Below are 25,283 nucleotides of genomic sequence, written 5' to 3' on the forward strand. Positions count from 1 at the left end.
TCCCAAGTAGCTGTAGGTGTGCACCACCATGCCCAGTTAATTTTTTAATATTTTTGTAAAGATGAAGTCTTGCTGTGTTGCCCAGGCTGGTCTTGAATTTCTGGGCTGAAGCCATTCTCCTGCCTCAGCCTCCCAAAGTGCTGGAATTACAGGTGTGAGCCACTATACCTGGCCTGAGTGTTGTTAATTCTATAGTCACCTTCAGTGTATCACTTTTCTTACAACAATAGGCTCCAGTGTCTTTGTGGTTATTATGGAGAATGGGTTGTCTAAAAGTTTTTAATCATTGTTTTCTCTGCTATTAGCTTTCAGCAATTTTTGTACTAATAGGTCACAAAAGGACTCTTTCTTTATGCTCTTTCTTCTCTCTTGTTACTCAGTTCTAGGCCAAGAGTGTGGGTGGGTATATTCTCAATTTTGCGAGACAGGCTTCAGCCTCAAGCAGCATTGTCTGTGTTATTGGTCTCTGAGGTTGGAGCTTTATCACTATCAGCATTTGTGACGCAACCTCCCATGGCCACTAAATTTTGTATCTATGGGCTGGATCTTAGGCAAGAAAAAGTTTCTGACTTCTCCATCAGTATTAGATCTCTACTGTGTATTGGTGTAAGCTCCTAGGACTATGTAGCATTTCTGCTGCCTCCTTCAGGGAAGGTGGTTTTTGCCTCTATCCCTCATCCAGGAAGAGTAGACATGAGGAAGTTTTTCTAACCCTTCCCCAAAGTTAAATAGGTTTCATTTTTACCCCTTGAGGAGAAACAATCTGAGGGCAAAAGACTTCCTTATTCTTTTCCATATGACTTAAGGCTTTTGCTTCATATGTGAGAAAGATCCAGGAAAGTGGGCCTGTTTTTATATCTATTCATTAATGACAGCCAATCCTCACTGGCCCAGCAAGGAGGGCTCGCTCTGCTTCTCCTGACTTGCCCCTGGTCTTTTTTATGAGCACTTGATGGAGGCCTGTGGTAAAGAGCTCACAAGTGAGGACAGGCTTCCCTTGTGTTAGAGACATTTCGTGTTTTCTAAGCTGTCTCGCTAACTATGCTCCGCCCTTAAGTTCATTAAATTTTGCCTAATTCTTATGTGCTTTAATGGCAGCCACTTCTCTTCTTTGCCAAAAACAAAATAGTGTATGTGTCTAATCTCTTCACAAAGAGGCCTATCACTTTTCAGAAACCAGCTTACTTGGTTGATTTGTTGCCTTCATTTGCTGATGAGCTCAGTTAAAGTTACGATTTGGCTTGTTCTTACTGTTAGACAGTAGTCATATTCTCTTATAGCTTTCTAAATCCTATGCAGAAGCAGAACTTGTTGAAACTTTGGAGATGTATATGTCTCTGTGTGTGTGTCTTCTGAGTCTAGATGTAAAAATGTATTTCTTTACATAGTTTAAGGTTAAAATTCTTAAAAAGCTAACTTTTTTAGGGGATGGTTGGCAACTGATTACTTTTTGTGTGTGTGTGTGATCCAAAATGATTTTCTTGTGAGTTTTATTGCCTTTCAGGATAGCTGCCTTTTTAGACTTCCTTTATTGTTCTTTTGGTTTATTGATGTGACTTTTCTTTAGAAAACACTTTAATGTTCTTACTTCCTAACAAAATTTCGTATATCAAGAAATGGATTGGTAGAAAGAGTATTAGGATTTATTAAACATCTGCTCTGAACAACTGTAATTTAAGGCATTACTGCAATAGTTAGTCTCTATAATCCCTATTAGCCCAAAGCAATTAATTACTTTCAGAAAGTTCTACTTGTAGAAAATAATTGATTTAGATAATTTGACTGAATATACTCAATTTTTCTAATACTTTTTATACCATTTACACTTTTATTTAGAGTTTTGGAGGCTGGAAAGGCAAGTGTTATTTTATCGAAAAGTTCACCAAATGGAATAACTCATATCATTGCCAGTAATGCAAGAATCAAGGCTGAGAAAGAGAAAGATAACTTTAAGGCTCCATTTTATCCAATTCAGTATCTAGGAGATTTTCTTTTAGAGGTAAGTGAAATAAACAGTAAAATGTGTGTTTTATAACCTAACAAATATAGTAAAATATATTTTTTAATTATGTTCCAAATTTTTTAAATATACTGATTGGAAATAATTATAACACATTTTAAAGGCTTTTTCCCTGAATTACTTAAATATTCAGGAATACTTCTTTTATAGATTTAAAAGAAACTTGCTAAGTTTAAAATTTATCTTATTCTCTACCTTTTTTTCAGTGCTTTAGTGACATACACCACAAAGTAATTTTAAGCATTTTAATGTCAGAATATAAATAAAAGAGTGAAATATATAATATTGAATAGTACTATATAAAATTTTGAGTTATTTTCCCTTTGGAAAAGAGAGGTCTATTTTTAAGGTTTTGGAAATAATTGTCTGTCCTGTTCCCCTAGATCACCCTCTCTACTTGGTGCAAATAGTGCTCCTTGAATTGTTTGAATAGGGATCAAACTCTAGAAGAAACCTTCCAGGAAATAAGGAAAGAAGATTTTATGAGACACTCGGGGTAGAAGAGAAACCTTAGTATGTCTAAGAACAACCTCCATCTAGGAAAAGTCATCTTCTTCAGTGCTTCTCATCTCAATAGATACCATTATATTTTATCTGATAATTTATGTCACAGATTTGGGAATCATCCTTGAAATTTTTCTTTCCCTTACAACACATCTAACAACTACCAAGTCCTATTGATTTTATCTCAAATAACTCTTTAGTCAAAATGCTTCTCTTCTTCTGTACTAACATTGAGTTTATCGTTTGTCCTCTTTGCTCCTGGATTAGACTCCTAATTACTCTTCCTGTTACTTTACCTTTTTACTCTTATTAATTTCCTAATTTACTCTTCCTTCTTCCTTTTCTAGTATATTTTAGTTTATTCAGAAGGAGCAGTCAAAATGCTCTTTCTAGAACAGTTCTGGGCCGGGCTCGGTGGCTCAGCATGTACTCCCAGTACTTTGGGAGGCCGAGGCTAGTGGATTGCTGAACCCGTGGGTTCGAGACCCACCCGGGCAACTTGGTGAGACTTCATCGCTACAATAAATCAAAAATTAAATGGGTGTGGTAGCGCACGCCTGTAAGGTCTGGCTTCTTGGAAGGCTGAGGCGGAAGGATCACCGGAACCCAGCAGGTTGAGGCTGTGGTGGCCAGGAGCGTGCCACTACACTCCAGTCTGGGCGACAGAGTGAGACTTTAACTCAAAAAAAGTAAAAAAATAAAACATCTCTGATCCCATCACTTTCCTGCATAAGGTCCTTCAGTGGCTTCCCATTGCCCTTTGAACAAAGTCCTAAATCTCTGATATGGCCTACAAGTTTCCAAGTTACTTTTACTCCTCCCTCTTCAACCGTATCCTGTTCCACCGTGCCATATCAAAACTGCCTTCCCCCAGTTTCTTAAACAAGCTTAGCTTCTTTGTACCTCAGTGTCTTTTCGAGATATTTTCTCTACCTGAAATGGTCTCCCCACTGTTCCTTCACCATCTGAGCCTTTCTGCCTTCTGCTCATCATTCAGGTGCCTCTTTAGTGTTGCTTTTCAAGAAAACCTCCCTGAGCCCCTTATTGGTGAAGTTCACCTATAATGTGTTCTCATAGCATTATTTTGCTTAATAGTACTCAGTGCAATTACAGTTAAATAATTGGCTGATTATTTGGTTAATGTCTGTTTCACCATCTAAACCAAAAGCTCTTTGTCATCAGAGATCATGTCTGTCTTTTCAATAGTTATAGCCCATTCACCTCACATAGAACCTGTTACATGGGTTCTCATACTTGTTAGACTAATCGAGAATTTATGAAATGCCTTTGAGTCTTCTAAAAGTAGATGTAACATATTATTATATAATTACCTTTCCCTAATGAGTAGCAGCACTATTGATTGGAAATTTGACCTTAGTTCAAAAAATGGATCTACTTGGACTATGGAGATTCATTTTCCCTGACAATGTTTGACTAGGAATGAACATGTGAACCAATCCTGATCAATGAGTCATGAAGAGAGATGTGTAAGAGTTTCTTGGAAGTTTTTCTCATTCTGAGAGCCCTTGGCAGGCTAACTCCTCCTAGATGTGAACATGGAAGTTTGTAACCTGAATTACTACTAGCAGCTGGTCTTCAACCATGAGAAGAACTAGCCTTAGGATGAGCCCAGCCATATAATGACAGCAGAGTGTAGAGACAGCATCTGGATCTTGCTGAGGACCCAGCTTGAGTTGCTGCATTAGCCAACCCTGAAACCTGTCCTAGCAGGGGAACACATTGCTGTTTTTTGAAGTAATACATTCTTGTGTTGTTTAAGTTAGTTTTCTGTTATTTGCAACCAAAAACACCCTATCCGATAGACCTCCCTGAACAGTTTAAATGTGGTATTAACTGTTAACAGAATAAAAATCATTCTTAACTAGGTTAGTAAAATCATTCCCTTTTTTTTGGAAAGAAATGGTTAATGTGGAACGTATAATAGGCATTATTCACATTTTTTTTTCTGAGTCAAAGTCATACTCTGTCACCGAGGCTGGAGTGTGGTAGTAGCTCTCATAGCCACTGCAGCCTCAAACTTCTGGGCTCAGGCAAGTCTTCTGCCTCAGCCTTCCAAGTAGCTAGAACTACAGGCGCGTGCCACCATGCCCAGCTAATTTTTTGATTTATTGTAGAGACAAGGTCTTGCCAAGTTATCCAAGCTGGTCTCGTACCCCTAGGCTCAGGCAGTCCTCTTGCCTTGACCTCCCAGAGTGCTAGGATTACAAGTGTGAGCCACCACCCCTGACCCATTATACACAGTCTTATTTTGCAGTAATCTAACAATATCATATTCAGCTTCAGCTGCTGAAAAAGTAGAAGGCAGCAATCTGTGTCAACCAAATAAAAAGATAATCTCTAACTTATATTTGGTTTTAGAATAAATTGTTTTAGAAGTTCTGGCTCAAACAGCTGGGAGTTCATAGCCAGTCCAAATAAGGAAAGCATATTGTGATGACTTCTGAAGAGAAATTAAAACATTAACTTTATTTCAGTGTCTTGCTTTTCTTCTATCACTTTGGTGTAGATCATATTATATTAGTCATTATATGGATTTTGAAGTATCATCTAAGAAGTATTACTATGACTGAGTTAAAAGTAACAATTAAACAATTATTTTTTAAAAATAGTGTTGTTTGGCTTGCTTATACTTTTTGAGTATCAGAATCAGGAATCTATTTTGTTCTGGTTTATAGATATTTATTGAAGACTTTTTGCTGTACTAAACATTATACAATGCACTAGGGATATGAAAATGAATAAGACCACATATCAAACTTTGAGGTTCTTACTATTTAGTGATTGGGAAAGAACATGGAAACAGTTACTCTTAGTTCAATGTGAATTGTGCGTTGATAAAACTATGTGCAAGGTAAAAGAATACAGAGGAACAAATGACTAACATATTTCAATTGTTTTTCCCAAAGAAAGCTTCACAAAAAAGGAGAAGATTCCTAGGAATATTTAAACTTTTTTTGACTACTTAAGAAAATAAAAAATAAAAAAACAGTCTTATGGGAATGTACAACGAATAACAGAAAAAGCATAGACTTTTGGAGTCAGGTCAACTAACTTGTTCCCCAGATTTATAATTTACTAATTCTGTGACCTTAGGCAAGTCATTTATCCTGTGCCTTAGTTTCTCCCTTTTTATATAGAACTTAATACTGTGTTGCTTTGGTTGTTATGAGAATTATTACAACTACTACCCTGAGCTAATATTGAGTGATTATGTGTCAGACACTATGCTAAGCATTTTACACACTTCATCTTATTTAAATCTTATATTCTTGCATGGCATGTGTTATGGCCTCATTTATTGTTGGTGATTTTGAGGTTAAATAACTTGCCCAAGATCCCACAGCTATCATGTGTCAGAGCAAAAATTTATAGCCAAGCACTCAATGAAATTTAAGGCTTCTTTCCTCAAATATTTCTTTCCTAGTCCTTTTTCTTCTCCCCATTTTAGGTATTAGATTTCCTTGATATTCACCTAGTCTCTTTCTAGGACATTAAAAAATACTTAATACTATAATCAATACCATGAACTAATAGTCACAGGATTATGAAATACTATTTAAGAATCAAGGTATAGGTATGAGTTAAGAACCAAGTAGCTCTTGGTTCTTTACTTGATTCTGGCTCCTCATCTTATGAATCCAGTCTTACGAATTCATTCAAGTTGTGTGACAAATGCCTTGGCTGAGTATTGGAATAAGACCTGAATATTAGAGCATATCAACTCTGCCTTGTATGAATCAAAAACCAACTCTTCATTGCCACAATTGTGCGGCCTTCTTCTAGATACAGAATGAATTGCTGATTAAATAAGCTTTTAGTCATCCTTTGATTAATACTATACTATATAAAATATACTAATCTTGGCCTTTTTTTCTTAGATTCCTATCTCCCAAGATAGACAAACACCTAACACAATGCCTAGTACACAGCTGGCACTAAAATATTTATAAAGTAAGGAATAAAAAATGAATATGTACAGTTAATAAGACAGTTTCTATATATCACATAAGAGTAGTCATTTAGAGAAACTATTAGAGACTTAGAGGAAAGTGTATGTTGATCATTTGTTTAGCTGTGTAGAAAATAGATTATTTTAAAAAGCCAGATGTGTATCAGATTATGGTTTTTAAATAGTTTACTTGTATAGGGCACTTGTATTATACATCCTAATTTAAACATTTGTATGTAGAATCTGAAATGGATACCTAAGTAAATATATTCAGGATTGAGAAATAGTATATTTCTTTCCGTATTACTAATGGTATGTTGTTAATGGTATGTTCCTTTACATTGCATATAACTAGAATTTATATGAGATTACATCATCCTGTATTTTAGACATTTTTTGAGGATTTGAGCCTATGGATTTATACTCCCATTGTCAACCATGTGAAATTTAAAGCCAGAAATGAACTTATTTTTCTCCTTGCAAGTTGTTCTTAACAGAAATTGTTGTTTGTACATTCAGAGTAATTCTTTCTTTGATGCTGGAAATAGGAAGGAAGAAAAGTCTTTCTTTTTCTTAGTTTTCAATTTCACTTTCTCAGTTGCTGAAAAAGAAATTCAATCAGCTGCTTTCAGGCTTGTTCTGTGGTTGCAGGATTACAGCCAGCTAAAAATGTCCTCATATTCACAGAGGAAGCCCAGTACAAGGGAAGGAGAACCAAGGATCAATCATAGACCTTACCACATTTTGGGTTTTATCATAGTTGTTTGCTAGGAATACTGTGATTCTCCAGTCTCTTAGGGTAAAGGTAATGAATCTTGAACACCCTTTCTTAAGTACATTGGGGAACTGTAATGAATGCACGTTTTTCCCAGCTCTTCATCTTACTAAACTATATGTACATATACAATAATTTTAAAATAATTATTGATAGGTCATTTATGAGTTCAGTTTGGATTTCTTGGCAAGAGAAATTTAATTGTTTGAAATAGAGTGAGATGAAGATAATTGTTTATTGCCTATTCAAGTAAAATAGGAGCTGTGAATTCATCTACTGCATAGCACATACTGTGTGTTTGGTATATATGCAAGTGAGAAGTCTTATTGGTAAAAAACTGCAAAACGACCTCTATAATCTGATTTTTTTAAATTTAGATTGGAACTTTAACTTGGGCAGGGACTAGATCAAATATCTTTGTTCTTGATTATCAATGAAAAGGATTCATTTGTTAGATCAACAAAGCATTAGCTTTTCTTGTACTACATAGAAATAACTTTATTATTCAGGATCTTTGCTGAAATGAATGTTTTCCTTGAAAGATTTTATCCCTGTTTAATAATTGTTGATTTAGAAGGGTACATTTTACCTGCTTATTTGACTAAGAATTATGCAATTATGGATAAAGGTGAATACCATAAGCAAATATACATGTTGAAATTGCTAGTTGATTGCCTAAACCATTTTACATGCATACAGAAAGAAATTCAGAATGATGAAGATTCCCAAACCCATTCTTTTTGGACCAAACATAGCAATCAAGAAGAAAAAAAAAAAGATTTTATGAAAGATATGGGATTTCTTGAAGTGAAAAATACTATAGGAGAGACCATGTATGGAACCCAGGTAAAATATATAGGCTGAAAGATGTGCATTTCTCATGTGTCTTATAGAATTGTTTGAGAAGCTATATATGATGAACATAGCATAGATTTGGGGATCAGAAAGCTGGTGTTTCAATCATAGTATTTGGTGTTTCAATCATAGATTTGGGGATCAGAAAGCTGGTGTTTCAATTATAGTCTCTGACTTGAGCATATTAAGAAATTGCGCTGCCTTTGCTTTGGGATTCTTGTTGAAGTAATGCATATGGAAACACACAGAGTTCCTAATACATAGTGTGTTCTCAACATGTGGTAATTACTTAAAATTCCTCTGTATGTTTAATGTAACATGTGTATCTCGTAAGGCATTTTTCTTAACTGTCAGATGTATATTCATAATTCATTATCCAAATTAAGTACTTAACTGCATGTAGAAAAAAATTCAAAAAATGCGTAACTCAGTTCTGTTTTGATTAACATGTAAAACAAAACACTGGAAGAAATTTGAAGTTGTAGCAATAAAATATACCTCAAGAAAGCATACATTTGACTGTAAAGTACAATTCTTCAAAAAGCACCAGCAACCAGAAAAGTACATTATTCTATTCTAAATGAGCTAATGTTCAATATGTTCAGTTTCAAATTGTGTTTTATAAAATAGTCTATTTGGTGAATTTATGAAATTATCATGAACTTAGTAATTATTATTAGTCTAGACTAAAATCTCTTTATGTGTAGGAAGAAATTAAAAATAAGTTGCGTTCATTGTATCTGTTAAGTATTTTTGAAAGAATTCTTGTCATTTAAAATTGCATAGTTTCTTAAGAAATTGTATATGACAAGATTAGCTAAAACTTTTTGTGCTTAAAATATTTTTGCATTTTTTCCTGTCTTTTCCAAAGTATGGTTGATATTTATGTGACTTATAATACTACTTTCTGTAGTTAACTACACGTGCATATTTTATTAAGAGGCTTTTCTGAGTTGATGCGCCTGTTGAAATATACATTGTAAACCACAGTATAAAGTATTTTTACATACAGAAAGAAAAGTATAGAGAGGAATGTAAAATAATAATGGAGTTAAATAAATTTAGTTTTGAGTAAACATGGGGAAAATAATAAAACAGATTTTATAAAAAATGAAAATTAATAAAATACATCTATAGTCACATGCAGTATAATGACACTTTTGTCAACAATGGGCCTCATATATGACAGCAGTCTCATAAGATGATAATACTGTGTTTTTACTGTACCTTTTCTATGTTTAGATATACAAATACTCAGCATTGTGTTGCAGTTGCCTACAGTATTTAGTACTGTAACATGCTGTAAAGGTTTGTAACCTAGGAGCAAAAACCTAGCCTGTATCATATAGCCTAGGTGTTTACTATGCTATACCATCTAGGTTTGTGTAAGTATATTCTATGATATTTGGATAATGATGAAGTTGCCTAATGATGTATTTCTCAGGATGAAGCCCCATCATTAAGCGATACATGACTGTGTATACATCCTATAGAGTTCCTTTTACAAGGAACTTAATGCTTTTTAGAACTCAGGAGTATATATCCATATAGAATATAGGTAGAGACTGGGCGTAATGACTCACACCTATAATCCCAGCACTTTGGGAGACAGAGGCGAGAAGATTGCCTAAGTGCAGGGGTTCGAGACCAGCCTGGGCAACTTGGCAGAACCTCGTGTCTACAATAAATCAAAAAAACAGCCGAGTGTGGTGGTGTGTGCTACTCAGAAGGCTGAGGTGGAAGGATCACCTGAGCCCAGGAGGTCAAGGCTGTAGTAGTGGTGATCATGCCACTGCACTCCAGCCTGGGCAGCAGCATGATACTCTGACCCAAAAAAGAAATTTTCCTTTTTTTGAAAGTAAATATTTTATTGTAATTAATAAATGATATGGTTTGTAATGCTACCTACTCTGAATAAAGCATATAGGTAAACTAAATTAAGCATATATATTTACATACTGTAAGTCTTATGAACTAAAAACATGTTCTTCTACTTTATCTTATATAGTTCACAATGTTCTTTACTATAGCTAACTTTGCATGTACATTTCACAAAACCTACATTCTTGGATAGGTTTTTCTTTTTGACTTACATTGGTTGTGTTGAGGCTATATTTAATCTACAATCTAACTTAAATTATTTTAACAAACATGCAGAAAGAAATGCAAAATCATGATGAAGATGTTAATGTTAGTTCTACTTTGACTGAACATCAAAAAAAAGAAAAATCCAGAGACTCCAGTAAAGATTTGGAATTTGTTGAAATGAGAAGTACCTCAGGAAGGCATATCTATGGAAATCAGGTAAAACTTTTCAAATCAAAAATAATGTATTTGTATTTTATAGCTCTTTTCTAACGTTACCAAATTTGTGATTTATGAAATACCTTCTGAAATACATATACAAAAGATTTTATAAAACATTTCTGAGCCGGGCTCAGTGGCTCAGCCTGTAATCCCGTGCCTTTGGGAGGCTGAGGTGAGTGGATTGCCCGAGCCTGCGGGTTTGAGACCTGTCTGGGCAGCGAGACCTCATCTCTACAGTAAATCAAAAAATCAGCCGGGCGTGGTAGTGCATGCCTGTAATTCCAGCTACTGGGAAGGCTGAGGCGGAAGGATCACCTGAGCCCAGCAGGTCGAGGCTGTGGTGGCCGGGAGCGGCCACTGCACTCCAGTCTGGGCGACAGAGTGAGACTCCAACTCAAAAAAAATAAATAAAAATAAAATAAAACATTTATGTACAGTTTTTTAAAACATATAAAAATGAGCCGAATGCAATGACTTGCGCCTATAATGCTAGCACTTTGGGAGGCAGAGGCAAGAGAATTGCCTGAGCTCAGGGATTCAAGATCAGCTTGAGCCACATGATGAGACCTTGTCTCTACGATAAATCATAAAATTAGCCAGGTGTGGTGCCACACACCTGTGGTTCCAGCTGCTTGGAAGGCTGAGATGGAAGGATCACCTGAGCTCAGCAGGTCGAGGCTGCGGTGGCCATGAGTGTGCCACTGCACTCCAGTCTGGGCAACAGAGTGAGAGTCCGACTCAAAAAAAAAAAAAAGAAAGACAGAGCATTACCGGTTTTTAAAGATCCAACTATGTCATTTTCTAACCCCATCTCCTTTTCTCTCTTATTCAGAAGTAACTTCCAAGAATTTGTGTTAATTATTTTCTTGTTATTGTAGTTTTAACAGCTATGTGTATCCCTAACTATATATTGTTTAGTTTTATCTGTTAATGAACCTTTTGTAGTTCATATTATTTATAGACTTTTTTTGCTGGTGTATAGGATGTTTCATTGACAATGCCTCTATTATCTCCTTTTTAAAAATTGGTTTAATTTTTATTTTAAAGATGTGGGGTACAATTCAGGATTAGGTATACAAATGGTCATCGTAGGTAAAGTTGGGGGCTCCCTTTGGTCCCCACTTTGCCTGGTTTGAGATCAGGTACCCTTAATAATGTTATATGCCCCCCTGTCCCCATCCTCTGGCAGATTCCAGCTACTGCCAATCCGTTTCTTATAGTATTATGGTAAATATTCAGGGTTTGCTTATGAGTGAGAACATATGATACTCAGTTCTTTGTGTCTGTGATAAATCACTGAGCATTGTAGACTCTAAATCCATCCAAGTTGTGAAGTTCGTATTTTTTTTCTTTGTATAGCTGTGTAATATTCCATTGTGTGAATGTACCACATTTTTTTTACCTAGCCCAGTTTCGATGGGCAGCACAGTTGGTTCCATGTTTTTGTGATTGTAAATAGTGCTGCAATGCACATGCATTTGCAGGTTTCTTTTTTGTAGAGTGATTTAAGTTCCTTCGGGTATATTCCTGGCCACTATTATCTCTTTTATCCATTTTGCTATTCACTATTTGAGTTTCTTTTGATTGGTTTGTGTGCTTGATTGATTGGTTTTCCAATTATGAACAATTCTGTCATGAACATTGTGAACTTTATCTTACAAAACTTTTGGTCTTTCTCTAGCTTGGGTAGTATTCCTAGGAGTGAAGTTGCTGGGTCTTAAGGCTGTGCATGTTTAGTTGTACTAGTAGTACCCATCTGTTTTTCAAAATGTTCTACTAATGTACATGTACTCCAATAGTGGATGAGATTTTCTGTCATATGTACCTCTTTGTTTTTTAATGTGATATATTTGTGTTATGAGTCACTCTTCTTGGAGTTACTTGGATTTTGTAACATATATCATTGATGCTTAGATTTGTTTAATTTTGGTCTAAATGAATGTAGAAGAAAATTAAGAAAAACGATGAAGATATTCAAAGGAGCTATACTTTGAGGAAAAAACGCAAAAAAGAAAAAGAACGTGCTTGCAAGAAAGACATTGACCATGACAAAATTAAAAGTACCTTAAGAAAGCATACATATTACAGAGATCAGGTAAGCTAAACTATAGCTTAAAATTTTTTTTGGTCTTCCCTATTATAATCTATAAATCTAATCTTATTTATATTACTCTTTGCTGTGTTAAACATAACCTGCATGTCTTTTGAAAAAATCTTGAGTCAGTCTGGTGTAATATTCATAGCTAATGTTACATTAACTCTGGTTCACAATAAAAGTATTTTTACATACATACACAAATTTGAGTTGATAGCCAAAATATTTAATGCGTTTTGTTTTGCCCAAATGTAACAAATAAGAAACTGAAAAGGAGGTTGTATTGCTTAGAATGGATAAAACTCTTAAAACTACATGTGCATGTAATTTGGGTAATTCATTCTAATGGTAAATTTTACTTTTTGCCTTGCTCTTCCCTGGTATAAGACAGACCGTTTTTTATTTTTGTTTTTTTAGAGACGAGGTTTCGCTATGTTGCTCAGGCTGGTCTCAAACTCCTGGGCTCAAACAGTCCTTTCACCTCAGTCTCACAAAGTGCTGAGATTAAAGGCATGAGCCTCTGTGCTCGGTAAGACAGACCATTTTTCTTAGGTAAATTTTTTCTAGAATTTAACTTTGTTTTGCAATAAAAACCAAAGCATGTTTATATGCATAAATTCAGAAGGACTTTCAGAAGAATGATAAAGGTAAGTAAGTAATGAATTTTATTTTGTGTGAACATGGGAACAACAAAAAAGAGGTTCCGGGAAAGATTTGGAACAGGTTAAAATGAAAAGTACCTTAAGAAAGTACATGTGTTAATATCAGTTAATGCTTTACAAACTGAAATGTGAGCCTTTTAAACTTCATTCATTGTGTAATCATAATATATGATTGTGAGGCTCTTCGGTGTGGTTAACAGTATATGAATATATTCTTGTATTTTGCTGTCCTTTGTGATATTGTCTGTGTTGACATGATCTTTAGTACCTTTTCTAAAGTTCTTTTACTTTGCTGTGTGCAGGAAGAAATGAAAAATTTTGATTTTGCTGATTATGCCAAAGAATCAAAAACTAAGGCTATCAGGACAGATGTGGATATTGTTGAAATTAAAAATGCCTTAAGGAAGCACATATATAGAGCTCAGGTAAAACATGACACTTAAAATTAGTATAATTTACTGTTCTTCTCTAGTGTGACCAAACCATAATTATGTGTGTGTATGTGTATGCACATATCCACACATAAATGATTTATTAGTGTGTTTAATGTCTTAAAATAATTAGTTTATTAGTATATTATGCATTAATGTATTTGGACGTTTGGTAAATATGCCAAATTCTGTACTATTTATACTTCAGTAATGCCACAGATAAACCATTTGTTTGAAGCCTTGGCCATAAAAACTTTGCCTAGAATAATTAATAGGGAAAGAAGTTTAGGTGTTTAATCCATTGAGTTCATTTTTTTATATGATGAGAGATAGCAGTCTACTTTCTTTTTTTTATTTTTTATTTTATTTTTTTTTGAGTTGGAGTCTCACTCTGTCGCCCAGACTGAAGTGCAGTGGCCGCTCCCAGCCACCTCAGCCTCGACCTGCCGGGCTCCGGCGATCCTCCCGCCTCAGCCTTCCAAGTAGCTGGAACTACAGACACGCGTTACCACACCCGGCTAATTTTTGATTTATTGTAGAGATGAGGTCTTGCCAAGTTGCCCATTCCTCTGCTTATGGTTACCTGGTTTTTCTAACACCATTTATTGAAGAGACTATCATTTCTCCACTGAGTACTCTTGGCACCTTGTAAAAAATCATTTAGTTTTAAATATGTGAACTTATTCTTGAATTCTCTATTATCTTCCACTGGTCTATACCAGTATCATCCTATTTTCATTACTAGAGCTTTACAGTATATTTTGAAGCCTGGTAGTATGATGCCTATGTAGCTTTGTTCTTTTTTTATTTTGTTCTGTTTTTTGAGTCAGGTTCTCACTCTGTCACTCAGACTGGAGTGCTTTGGCACAGTCACGGCTCACCACAGCCTCAAACTTCTAACATGCCCGACCTGTAGCTTTGTTCTTTTTGCCCAGGATTGCTTTATCTAGTTGTGGTTTTTTTGTGGTTCCATGTACATTTTAGGATTATTTTTTTCTATTTCTTAAAATAGAGTCATTGGAATTTTGATAGGGATACATTGAATCTTTAGATTGTTTTGGATAGTATGATCATGTTAACAATACTAATTCTTCCTATTTGTGAAAGTTGGATGTATTTCCATTTGTTTGTGTCCTCTTCAGTTTTTTTAATCAGTAGTTTGTATCTGTCCACGTACAGATCTTTTTACCTCCTTGTTAAATATAGTTCTAGGTATTTTATTTTGTATGGCTATTTTAAATAGGATTGCTTTCTTGATTTATTTACAGCTAGTTCATTATTGGTATGTAGAAACACAGCTGATTTTTGTGTGTTGATTTTGTATCTTGCAACTTTACAAAATTTGTTTATCAGTTTTAAGTGATTTGTGATAGAGTTTGTAGGTTTTTCTACACGTAGAATCATGTCATTTTCAAAGAGGGTCACTTAGATTTCTTCCTCTTTTTCAATTCCATGATGCCATTTTTCTCTTACCTGATTGCTCTGGCTAGGACAATTTTAGAAGAAAGGCTTTCAGGTTTTCCCCATTCCATATGAAGTAACTGTGGGTTTTTCAATAAAAGCAGTGGGCCTTTATTATGTTTCCTTGCCTTCTGCTCCCAATTTATTGAAAGTTTTTATCATGAAGCGTTGTTGGATTTTATTGTTTTTTCAGCTTCTCTTGAGATGATCACATGGTTTTTGTCCTTCACTTTGTTTTTATTACATTTATGGATTTGCATATGTTGACCCATATTTCCGTCCTTGAAATAAATCCCATTTAGTCATGGTGTTTTTATCTTTTTGATGTATTGTTGGATTCGTCACATTAATATTTGTGGAGGATTTTTAACATTTGTGTTCATCAGGGATATTGGTTTAGTTGTCTTTTTTGTTCGTAATAGTTTCTAGTTATCCTTTTTGTTTTTGTGGTATCAGTTTCAGTGTCTTTTTTTGCTGCTGATTTTATCTACTTGGGTCTTTCTCTCTTTCTCTCTCTCTCTCTCTCTCTCTCTTTCTTTCTCTCTCTCTCCCTCTCTCTCGTAGCTTGCAGTTTATTGATTTTTTTTAACCCTTTGCACTCAGATGTTGCTCTGAGGAGAAATTGTAAAACTAGCAGACCACTCAAGTGTCCCTTCTCAGGGTTCATAAAGAGATTGCTGGTGATTTTTTTTAACCCTTTGCACTCAGATGTTGCTCTGAGGGGAAATTGTAAAACTAGCAAACCATTCAGATGTCCCCTCTTAGGGGACATAAAGAGATTGCTGGTGATTACATAAGACAAACTTATACAAGCACACACTTTTAAGAAATGTATGTTTCCTTAAAGTTTTTCATTCACATTGTACAATAAAGCAAATAAAGAGATACACATGAAAAAATATCAACTGACATCAGGTAGTAAGAGAATGTGTGAAGTACTTTCACAGTGATGCAGATACTTCTTTGTAACAAAGATAGTGATAAATAGCATTTGTTTAAGAAAGGGAACTGCAGGTATACCCTTTGTATCATACGGCATTACTTGAAAAGATAGATAAGCAAGTTATCATAGCCTTAAAAGAAAGAAACTTTCAAAGTTGAAGGTAGATCATATTGAAGTAGAGCCTCACAGATTGAGTATATCTATCTGCACAAAGTCAGAAAAGTAAAATTGGAAAAGTAATATTCTTTTGATAAATTACATTTTGTGATTTTGTAATTTACAATTAGAAATTTTTTATCCATTTATTTAGTTTGTAGAACAATGGCAAAACGAAAAGACAACAAGTAGTGGCAAAGATGAATTAGATTTAGACTCATCTTCATGGTTTTGAGGTATCATGAGTGCATCCTTCTGCATCATCTTTGAACAACAGACAGGAGAATACGTGCCATATTATTAATGTGGGAGGAAGGAAATTAGACTGCACTGTCTGTTTGAATGGAAAAACACCAGGTGGAAGACGTCAAACAAATTACTATTACTCAACATGTATCAATGAACCTGCAATGCATGCGGTGTCTTTCACACATTATCACACGTTAGAAAAATATAAGATATAAATTTTTTATTTTTTGTCATAAATAAATTCCTCAATGTTTAAAATTCTATTATAAGCCACAAAAATAAATAATTGGTTTCAACATTATTTAATATGAAATGATTCGTATTATGAAGCAGTTTATTTTTCACTCTTTCATTAAAAAGTGTCGAGTTGCTGGTAGGTGATCCATAAGATGTCTCTGAGTGCAAAACGTTAAAACAACCAACTTATTTTGTTGATCCTTTGTATTGTTTCATTAGTCTCTATTTTATGTAACTCTGCTCTAGTCTTCATTATTTCTTTCCTTCACTAACTTTTAGGTTAGTGTGTCTTGCTGGTCAGTTTCCATGAGTTGCACTGTTACTTTGTTTATTTGAGATGTTTCTATTATCTTGATGTGGGTGTTTATTTCTATAAATTTTCCTTTTGACAGTGTTTTTGATGTTGAATGTTGTGTTTTCATTTTCATTTGTTTCAGTAAGCTTTTTATTTCATTCTTAATTTCTTCATCGACCTAGTGGTCATTCAAGAGCATATTATTTTCATGTATTTGTAGTTTCCAAAATTCTGTTGTTGATTTCTGTTCTTATTCCATTGTGATCTGAGAAGATAGATGATATGTCTTCAGATCTTTTTAAATTTCTTTAGCCTTGTTTTGTGGCCTAATGTATGGTCCATTCTGGAGAATGTACCATGTGTGATGAGAGGAATGAATTCTGCAGCTGTTAGGTCAAATGTTCTGTAAGTGTCTGTTAGCTCCATTTACTCTAAAGTGTAATTTGAATCCATATTTCTTTGTTAATTTTCTATCTAGATGATTTGTCCAGTGTTGAGAGTAGTGTTGAAGTACCCGACTATTATTATATTGGAGCATGTCTCTCCCTTAGATTTAATAAAAGTATGTTTTATCTGATATCAGTATAGCTACTCCTACTTGCTTTTGGTTTCTGGTTTTGTAGAATATCTTTTCCTTTTTTGAAAAGTTGGCATCTCACTCTTTTGCTCAGGCTGGAGTGCAGTGACATGATCATGGTTCACCACAGCCTTGACCTTCTGGGCTCAAGTTGATCCTCCTACCTCAGCCTCCCAAGTATCTGGGACTACAAGCACATGCCACCACACCCAGCTAATTTTTAAATTTTTTTGTAAAGATGATGTCTCACTGTGTTGCCCAGGCTGATCTCAAACTCCTGGTCTCAAGCGAATCTCCCACCTTGTCCTCCCACTGTGCTCGGCCCTGTTTTTTCATTCATTACTTGCAGTCTTTATTTGTCTTTACAGGTGAATTGAGTTTTTTTTAGATAGCATATTGTTTGATCACATTTTTTATTTTTGATGTAGCCTGTCTGTTTCTTTCTTTTTTTTTCCATAATCAATATTTTTTATCATGATATTGTGGGACATTTAAGGGTTAGGTATACAAATACGCTTTGTTCAGGAACCCTTGTTGATAAGAGGTGTCTCCCTGTACCCAGACAGATATTTACTACCATTAATCCCATCTCCCTTCCCTTCCCCCACCCAATAGTTTCCCACCACTGTCGGTCATTTTCTTATGGTATTACGTTGAATGATCAAGGTCCACTATATGAGTGATAACATGTGATACTCAGATCTTTGTTTCTGTGAGAGGTCACTCAGTATTATAGACTCTAGTTCCATGCAGGTTGCTGTGAAATTTCATGATTTTGTTCTTTTTTATGGCTGTGCAGTATTCCATCATGTATATGTACCACATTTTTTTAATCCAATCCTCTTTTGATGGACAGCATGGTTGCTTCCAGGTTCTTGCTGTTGTGAACAATGCTGCGATAAACATACGTGTGCAGGTATCTTTTTTATAGAGTGATTTGAGATCTTCAGGGTATATTCCCAGTAGTGGAATTCCAGGGTCATATGGGAGGTTGATATTTAGAGCATTTAGGAATCGCCACACTGCTTTCCACAGAGGTTGCACTAGTTTACGCTCCCACCAGCAGTGTAGAAGTGTTCTCTTTTCGCCAAACCCTCTCCAGCAACTGTTATTTTTTGAGTTATTGATAATGGCCATTCTGACTGGAGTTAGGTGGTATCTCAGTGTGGTTTTGATTTGCATCTCCCTGATGATTAGTGAGGTTGAACATTGCATGTGTCTGTTGGCTGCTCAGATGTCTTCCTTTGAGAAGTGTTTGTTCATATCTTTTGCCCATTTTATAATGGGGTTGTTTGTTTGAGTTCCTTGTAGATCCAAGATGTTAAGCCTCTGTCAGACCTGTAGATGGCAAATACTTTTTCCCGTCTGTAGGCGGTCTCCCTGCTCTCTTGATGGTTTCTTTGGCTTTGCAGAAGCTTATCAGTTTAGTGAGGTCCCACTTGTCTATCTTATCTCTTATGGCCTGTGGGATTCGGGTTTTGTTCAGAAATTGGATGCCAGTTCTAATTTCCATGAGGGTATGTCCTTCATTTTCTAAGGTTCTTATGGTTTGAGGTTTTGCATTTAGGTCTCTGATCCCTTTAGAGTTAACTTCTGTGTATGGGGTTAGATAGGGGTCCTGTTTCAATCTTCTGCATGTGGTCAGCCAGTTTTCCCAGCACCATTTACTGAATAGATTCTCCTCTCCCCATTGGTAGGTAGTGGAGGCTTTGTCGAAGATGAGTTGGTTGAGAAATTGAGGTTTTGCTTCTGGAATCTCAATTCTATTCCATTGGTCTATATGCCTGTCCCTATACCAATACCAAGCTGTTTTGATGATTGTAGCCTGGTAATGTGATACCACCTGCTTTTTTTTTTTTTTTTTTTTTTTTTCTCCTGAGAATTGTTCTGGCTATTCTTGGTCGTTTGTGTTTCTGTATGAATTCCTGTGTTGTTTTTTCTAGGTCTGAGAAGAATGTTGCTGGTAATTTGATGTGTATTGCATTAAATCTGTGGATTGCCTTAGGTAGGATGAACATCTTCACAATGTTGATTCTTCCAATCCATGAGCATGGGATATTTTTCCACTTGTTTGTGTCATCTTTGATTTCTTTGAGTAGTGTTTTGTAGTTTTCATTGTAAAGGTCTTTGTATTCTGTGGTCTTTGGATGGAGTGTTCTGTAGGTATCAATTAAGTCCATTTGTTCAAGAGTCACATTGAGGTTCCAGATCTCATTGCTGATTTTTTGTCCTGATGATCTGTCTAGGGTTGTGAGTGGGGTATTAAAGTCCCCAGTTATGATGGTGTTAGAGTCAATATCTTTCTTTCTTTTTCCTAGAAGCTGCTTTATGAAAGTTGGTGCTCCTATGTTGGGTGCATATATGTTTAGGATAGATATTCCTTGTTGATGAAGTGAACCTTTTATCATCATGTAGTGGCCCTCTGTATCTTTTTTAATTTTTGATAGCTTAAATGGTATTTTGTCTGAAATTAGGATCACAACTCCTCCTTTCTTTTATGTTCCATTCGCCTGAAAATTTCTTTCCCATCCTCTTACTTTGAGTCTGTGCGTGTCCTTTTTAGTGAGATGGGTCTCTTGAAGGCAGTATATTGTTGCCTGGTGATATTTTATCCATTTTGCCATTCTGTGTCTTTTCAGTGGTGCATTTAGTCCATTCATATTCAGGCTAATTATTGAAATGTGAGAGTTCGTCCCTATCATAGAGTTCTTACAGAGTTGTTGTTCTTCCACTTTGTTTTTTCTCTTTCTTTTGGTTTTGGGGTTGATTCATGTGTATTTATTCTTTTTCCTATACTCTTGTGAAAAACATTGTTCTTTTTTCCTTTTCTTCTGTGTTTAGTACTTTCTTAAGTGTTTCATGTAGAGGTGGTCTGGTGGCATTCTAAGTTCTTAGGGATTGGATATCTAGGAAAGATTTTAATTATCCCTCACTGATAAAGCTTAACTTGGCTGTGTAGGTTATTCTTGGTTGAAATTGTTTTTCTTTTAGAACTTTGAAGATAGAACGCTTTAGCTCTCCTAGCCCGCAGGGTTTCTGTAGATAAATCTGCTGCTATTCTAATTGGTCTTCCATGGTGGGTGATCTGGCCTTTTTCGCTTGCTGCCTTTAGGATTTTTTCTTTTATACCTACTTTGTTTAGGCGAATTATTATGTGTCTGGGAGTTGGTCTTCTCAGTTGTTGGCTTGCAGGGGTTCTCTGAATCTCTTGTGTTTGAATTTTTGCATCACTGATTAGATAAGGGAAGTTTTCTTGAATAATCTCGTGGAAAGTTTGTTCCAGTGTGATCTCTGTCTCTCTTTCTGCCTCAGGAATGCCAATTACTCTTAAGTTCGGTCTCTTGAAGTAATCGCTCATCTCTTGAAGGTTTTGTTCTGTCTTTTTAAGCTTGTTTTCTATGTTTTTAACAGTTTGGGTTAGTTCTATATTTTGGTTCTCAAAATATAGATTCTTTCTTCTGCTTGGCTACCTCTGCTTTCCATGCTTATCAGTTTGTTATTTATTTCATTTGCAGTATTCTTTATTACTGTTATCTCTGTTATTAGCTCCTTCCTAGTTTCTTCTTGTCTCTCCTCAATTCTTTTTAATCTTTCCATTAATGTCTTGATATCTAGGTTTGTAGTTTGAAACCTGGGGGATCTTCATTATTTACATTCCAAACTCAGTTTTCTCAGTGTCTGCCCTCCCAGGGGTCTGGGAGAGACCCATACTCTTCTTTGATTTTTCTTCATATGTGTAGATTTTTCTTTCTCTCCCCCTTTTGCTCCCCTTCTTTAATTCTGTTTTTCAGGGAAGGTGGGGTTGCTTTTGCTTCGCCTGTGCAAACTCCTGTTCTTCCTTATGAGGGTCTTCTGGCTTTGTTCAGTTTTGAGATTGGAGTGTGGGCTGCGGGGTGTACTTTTTGCAGTTTGAGGTTCAATTGAATGGGAAGCTGTGATTCAGAATCTATATGCTGATTCCAGCATCCACCAACAGGTGTATGAGCACACTGGAACCAATTTCCCACTGCCTTACAATCTGTCTGTGCAGCGGGATATAGGTTTGGTCCCTGGAACAAAAGGAGGTACAAAGGAGGAAAATAATGGAAGTGGGGGGGGGTCAATAGGAAGTTAGAGAGAAGAGTGAGAGGGAAAACAGACATACATACCAACTAACAGGTGAAAAAGAAACACAAGGCTGGAGAGAAGTGAAAAAAAAATGCAAGCAAAATTCCCTAAAGAATACTGGTAGCTACACAAAGACCAATAAAATCGCGACTTTTGATGTGTTTTCCCTAACACAAACAGATAGTAGAAGTCAAAAACAAACAAAAGTGAGCAAAACAAACAGTCAAAATGATAAAATCAAAAGCCAAAATAAGAAATCAGTCTAGCTCTGGAATCTTTCCTGAATATCTAAAGTCTCTTCAGCTCTGATCTCCAGCCTCTCCCCTTTGCTTTCATTACAGGCAGCTAGATTTACTCACAGCTTGGGTTTGTTCTTTTAGCCTGCCGCCTGGGAGCTCTGTGACTCTTAGTTGCCTGTGTCTGAATCTGCGTCTGGGGGGATTTGTCTCCTGTTTTGCGACGTTACCTTAGGAGCCGAGGTGGAGGCTGCTCATAGGTGGGCGGGGCCATGCATATCTCTGTCTTGAGAATGGCCACGGTGGTAGCTCCTTTTTCGCAGATCCTTTCTCTCTGTTCGTCTGGGTCCCTGGGCGATCCACTTGATGGGCTGTGGTGGCGTGCGAGGTGCCAGGGATCAGCTGCACAGCTGGGCGCTGGATCTGGGATGTCACCAGCAGGCTGGGGTGGAGGAGGTAGTTGGGAGTTCTCTCCTCTGGAACTGAGAGCCTCCGATCAGCACCTCCTTAAGATATGCTGTTCCCTTACACAAGCATGGGGTCGCATGCTGGGTGCCTCCGTCAGGGTGGCCCCAGAGCTCCAAAGCTCCAAAGGTCCGGCGATGAGCAGCGAGATTGGCCCTGGGCCTCTCACAGGGTACTTCAGCCAGAAATGAAACCAGTACAGAGCCTCCCTGGGTGACTGGCGACTTGGTGCTGGGTGCTGGGCGAGACTATGTAGCCACGGATGGAGTCGAGACCCAAGACTCCCACGCGGGCGGGGTCACGTATAGTGGAGAAGCAGCAGCCGGGACCACAATGTCTGGCCCTGTGTGGGAACAAGGGTCACCAGGCCTCGGACCGGTGTGGCTGGTGGTGGGCAGGGGGTTGGGGAAGAAAAATAAGAGTCTTTTTGGGAACTCAAGTTAGGAGAATCTCACAATTCCACCTATGCCATCGCCATCTTACCAGAACTCCCCTGTTTCTTTCATATGGAGAATTTAATCTATCTGCATTCAAAGTTATCTTTGTTGGTGCGGAATTATTCCTATCATTTTGTTGTTTTCTGCTTGTTTTGTATATCCTCTATGTCTTTCTTCTTAATGTTTATCATTATTGTTTGGTGGTTTTCTGTAGTAGCATTTAATTCTTTTGTCTTTGTCATTTATGGTTTTATTCTATGGTGAGTTCTGTGCTTTTTGTGTCTTCATGATGACAGTCATCATCTTTTAGCTTCTAGTTGCAGGACCTGCTTAAGCATTTCTTGTGTGGCTACTCTACTAGTAATGAGTTTTCTCAGTTTTTTCTTGTCTTTATTCTTTATTTTTAAAAGATAGCTTTGCTGGGTATAGTATTCTTGGCTACTGGCAAATTTTTTTCCCCAGCATTTTGAACATATCTTATTCTTACCTGGCCTGTGCAATTTCTGCTAAGAAATCTGTTGTTCTGTTAGAGATTTCCTTATATGTAACTTGACGCTTTTCTCTTGTTGTTTTTAGAGTTCTTTATGACTTTCACTTTTGATGGTTTGACTACAATGTGCCTTGGAGAAGACCATCTTGGAGTGAATCTATTTGGGAATATATCTTACAAGACTTGAAAGTTTTCAGCTATTGTTTTGTTAAATATATTTTCTGTCTTTGCTCATCTCCTCTCCATCTGGAACTCTCAAAATTTGAATATTTCATTGCTTTATAGTATCCATATGTCATGAAGGCTTTCTTCTTTTTGAGTGTTTGTTTCTGAGTTATTTCAAAAGATCTGTCTTCAAGTTTAGAAATTCTTTTCCTTGATCTAGTCTATTGTTGTAGCTCTTGGTTGTATTTTTTACTTTGTTCACTGAATTCTTCAGTTCCAGGATTTCTATTTGCTTCTTTTTTATGATCTCTCTATGTTGAATTTCTCATTGAGATCATGAATTGTACCGTTTATCTCACTGAATTTCTTTAATAATCTTTTAATGTTTTTTTAGGCATTTCATAGATTCCTTTTTGTTGGAATCTGTTGCTGGAGAATTATTGTGTTCCTCTACAGAGGTCATGTTTCCTTGCCTTTTCATCTTTCTTGTATTTTATTTTGATATCTGTGCACCTGGTATAACAGTCATTTGCAATTTATGGATTGGCTTTTGTATGGAAATACTTTTTCCTATAGGTGTTTCCATAGCACTTTCTTTGGATAGGGAGCTTTGGTTTGGATTCTATATAGGCACAGTAGTATAGTCTCTGTGTGTTTTCTTAGGATGTGGTCATCCTCAGTGTTGTCTTTGAGTTTGTCAGTGACTTAGGCTGTGGTTGTTAGAAGTGGGTATAGTGAGTGGTAGTAGTAGCAGCAGTGGGCCAAGTGGGTCCTCAGGTTCCAAGATGGCATGCATAGTGGTGACTGACCAGTCCTCAGACACCCAAGCAGCAAGTGTAGTTTTCAGTGGTGGCAGAAACAGGTCGGGCCAACCAGTTTCCATACGCCCCAGGTGGCACATGTGGATGACTACCAATGGTAGCAGTCTTGTTGTTACCCATTCTTAAGTCCCTCTGATAGTATGCATAGGCCCTGCTGATAGCTGGCAAGGCTAATCAGTTACCAGATCCCTGGATAGCATACTGGGGTACCAGGAACAGTGACAATGGGCCTGGTAGGCTATCCTGGACCCCTGTTTGGCATATCTGGATGCCTGGTTGGCGGGCAGATCAGGTTGACCTCTAGACTCCTAGATGATGGATGTAGATGGCACTGCTGGAGGCTGTGTATAGGGCAGTACTGTTCTTAATCCTCCAGTGATGGATGGGAGTGCTAATGGGTGTGAGTACCAGCTGCAGTGTATGAAACAGATCTATCTATGCAGCAGTGGGCAGAGAAGGCTTAATATCAGGCCTCCTAATTATGTCTGCAGTTACCAGCACTATTAGGTATGGATGGGTCAATGCCCATGCTCCCTATCTGTGTTCTTGGACGCTAGTAGCAGTGGTAGTAGTCACTGTAGGGCAAGCCTCTCCTCAGTCCCCTGGTGTTTATCCTGGACTCTGTCTGCCACAGACAAGGTAGGTCAATCCCCAAGTTCTCAGACAGTACATTTGCATGGTGGGAGGAGGTAGGGTAGGCCTGCCTTTTAGCCTTACAGATGGCATATGTGGGCATCAGTGGTAGACAGGGCAAATGTATCTTTAAGTCTGAGTACTGGTTGCTAGGCCTCCTGAAGGCACCTGTAGGTGCCTAATGTCCCTGCTGCTGAGTGGGGTGTGGTTGATGTCAGTGGCAGCAGCCCCAAGCATGTGACTTTCATGATCTGGGGAACTCACTCTTCAGCTCCCTTTTTCCCATGGGAAGCCTCCCTAGTGCTACTACACTGCCTGTTTTTCAGTGTGTAGGACACTATGTAGGTTGGAGTGTTGAGGACCTAATTGTATTATGGGTATTCCAGCTGGTA

At 36.8% G+C, this 25,283-nt stretch overlaps 1 protein-coding gene across 1 annotated transcript in view; it reads left to right on the top strand.

The window, feature by feature from the left end:
• Window positions 1-1,836: 1,836 nt before the first annotated feature.
• The window catches only part of SLF1 (SMC5-SMC6 complex localization factor 1), a gene marked incomplete at its 5' end in the record, with an annotated part of 55,269 nt that continues 31,822 nt past the window's right edge, over window positions 1,837-25,283 (top strand). The window contains 5 exons of the mRNA XM_008059523.1: window positions 1,837-1,999; window positions 7,969-8,115; window positions 10,282-10,428; window positions 12,377-12,526; window positions 13,491-13,613. Of these exons, the coding sequence (XP_008057714.1) occupies window positions 1,837-1,999; window positions 7,969-8,115; window positions 10,282-10,428; window positions 12,377-12,526; window positions 13,491-13,613 (730 nt within the window). The remainder of the gene's footprint in view (window positions 2,000-7,968; window positions 8,116-10,281; window positions 10,429-12,376; window positions 12,527-13,490; window positions 13,614-25,283) is intronic.

The sequence above is a fragment of the Carlito syrichta genome, unplaced genomic scaffold, assembly GCF_000164805.1.
Source record: "Carlito syrichta isolate Samal-C Ts95f unplaced genomic scaffold, Tarsius_syrichta-2.0.1 Scaffold16673, whole genome shotgun sequence".
Taxonomy (NCBI): Eukaryota; Metazoa; Chordata; class Mammalia; order Primates; family Tarsiidae; genus Carlito; species Carlito syrichta.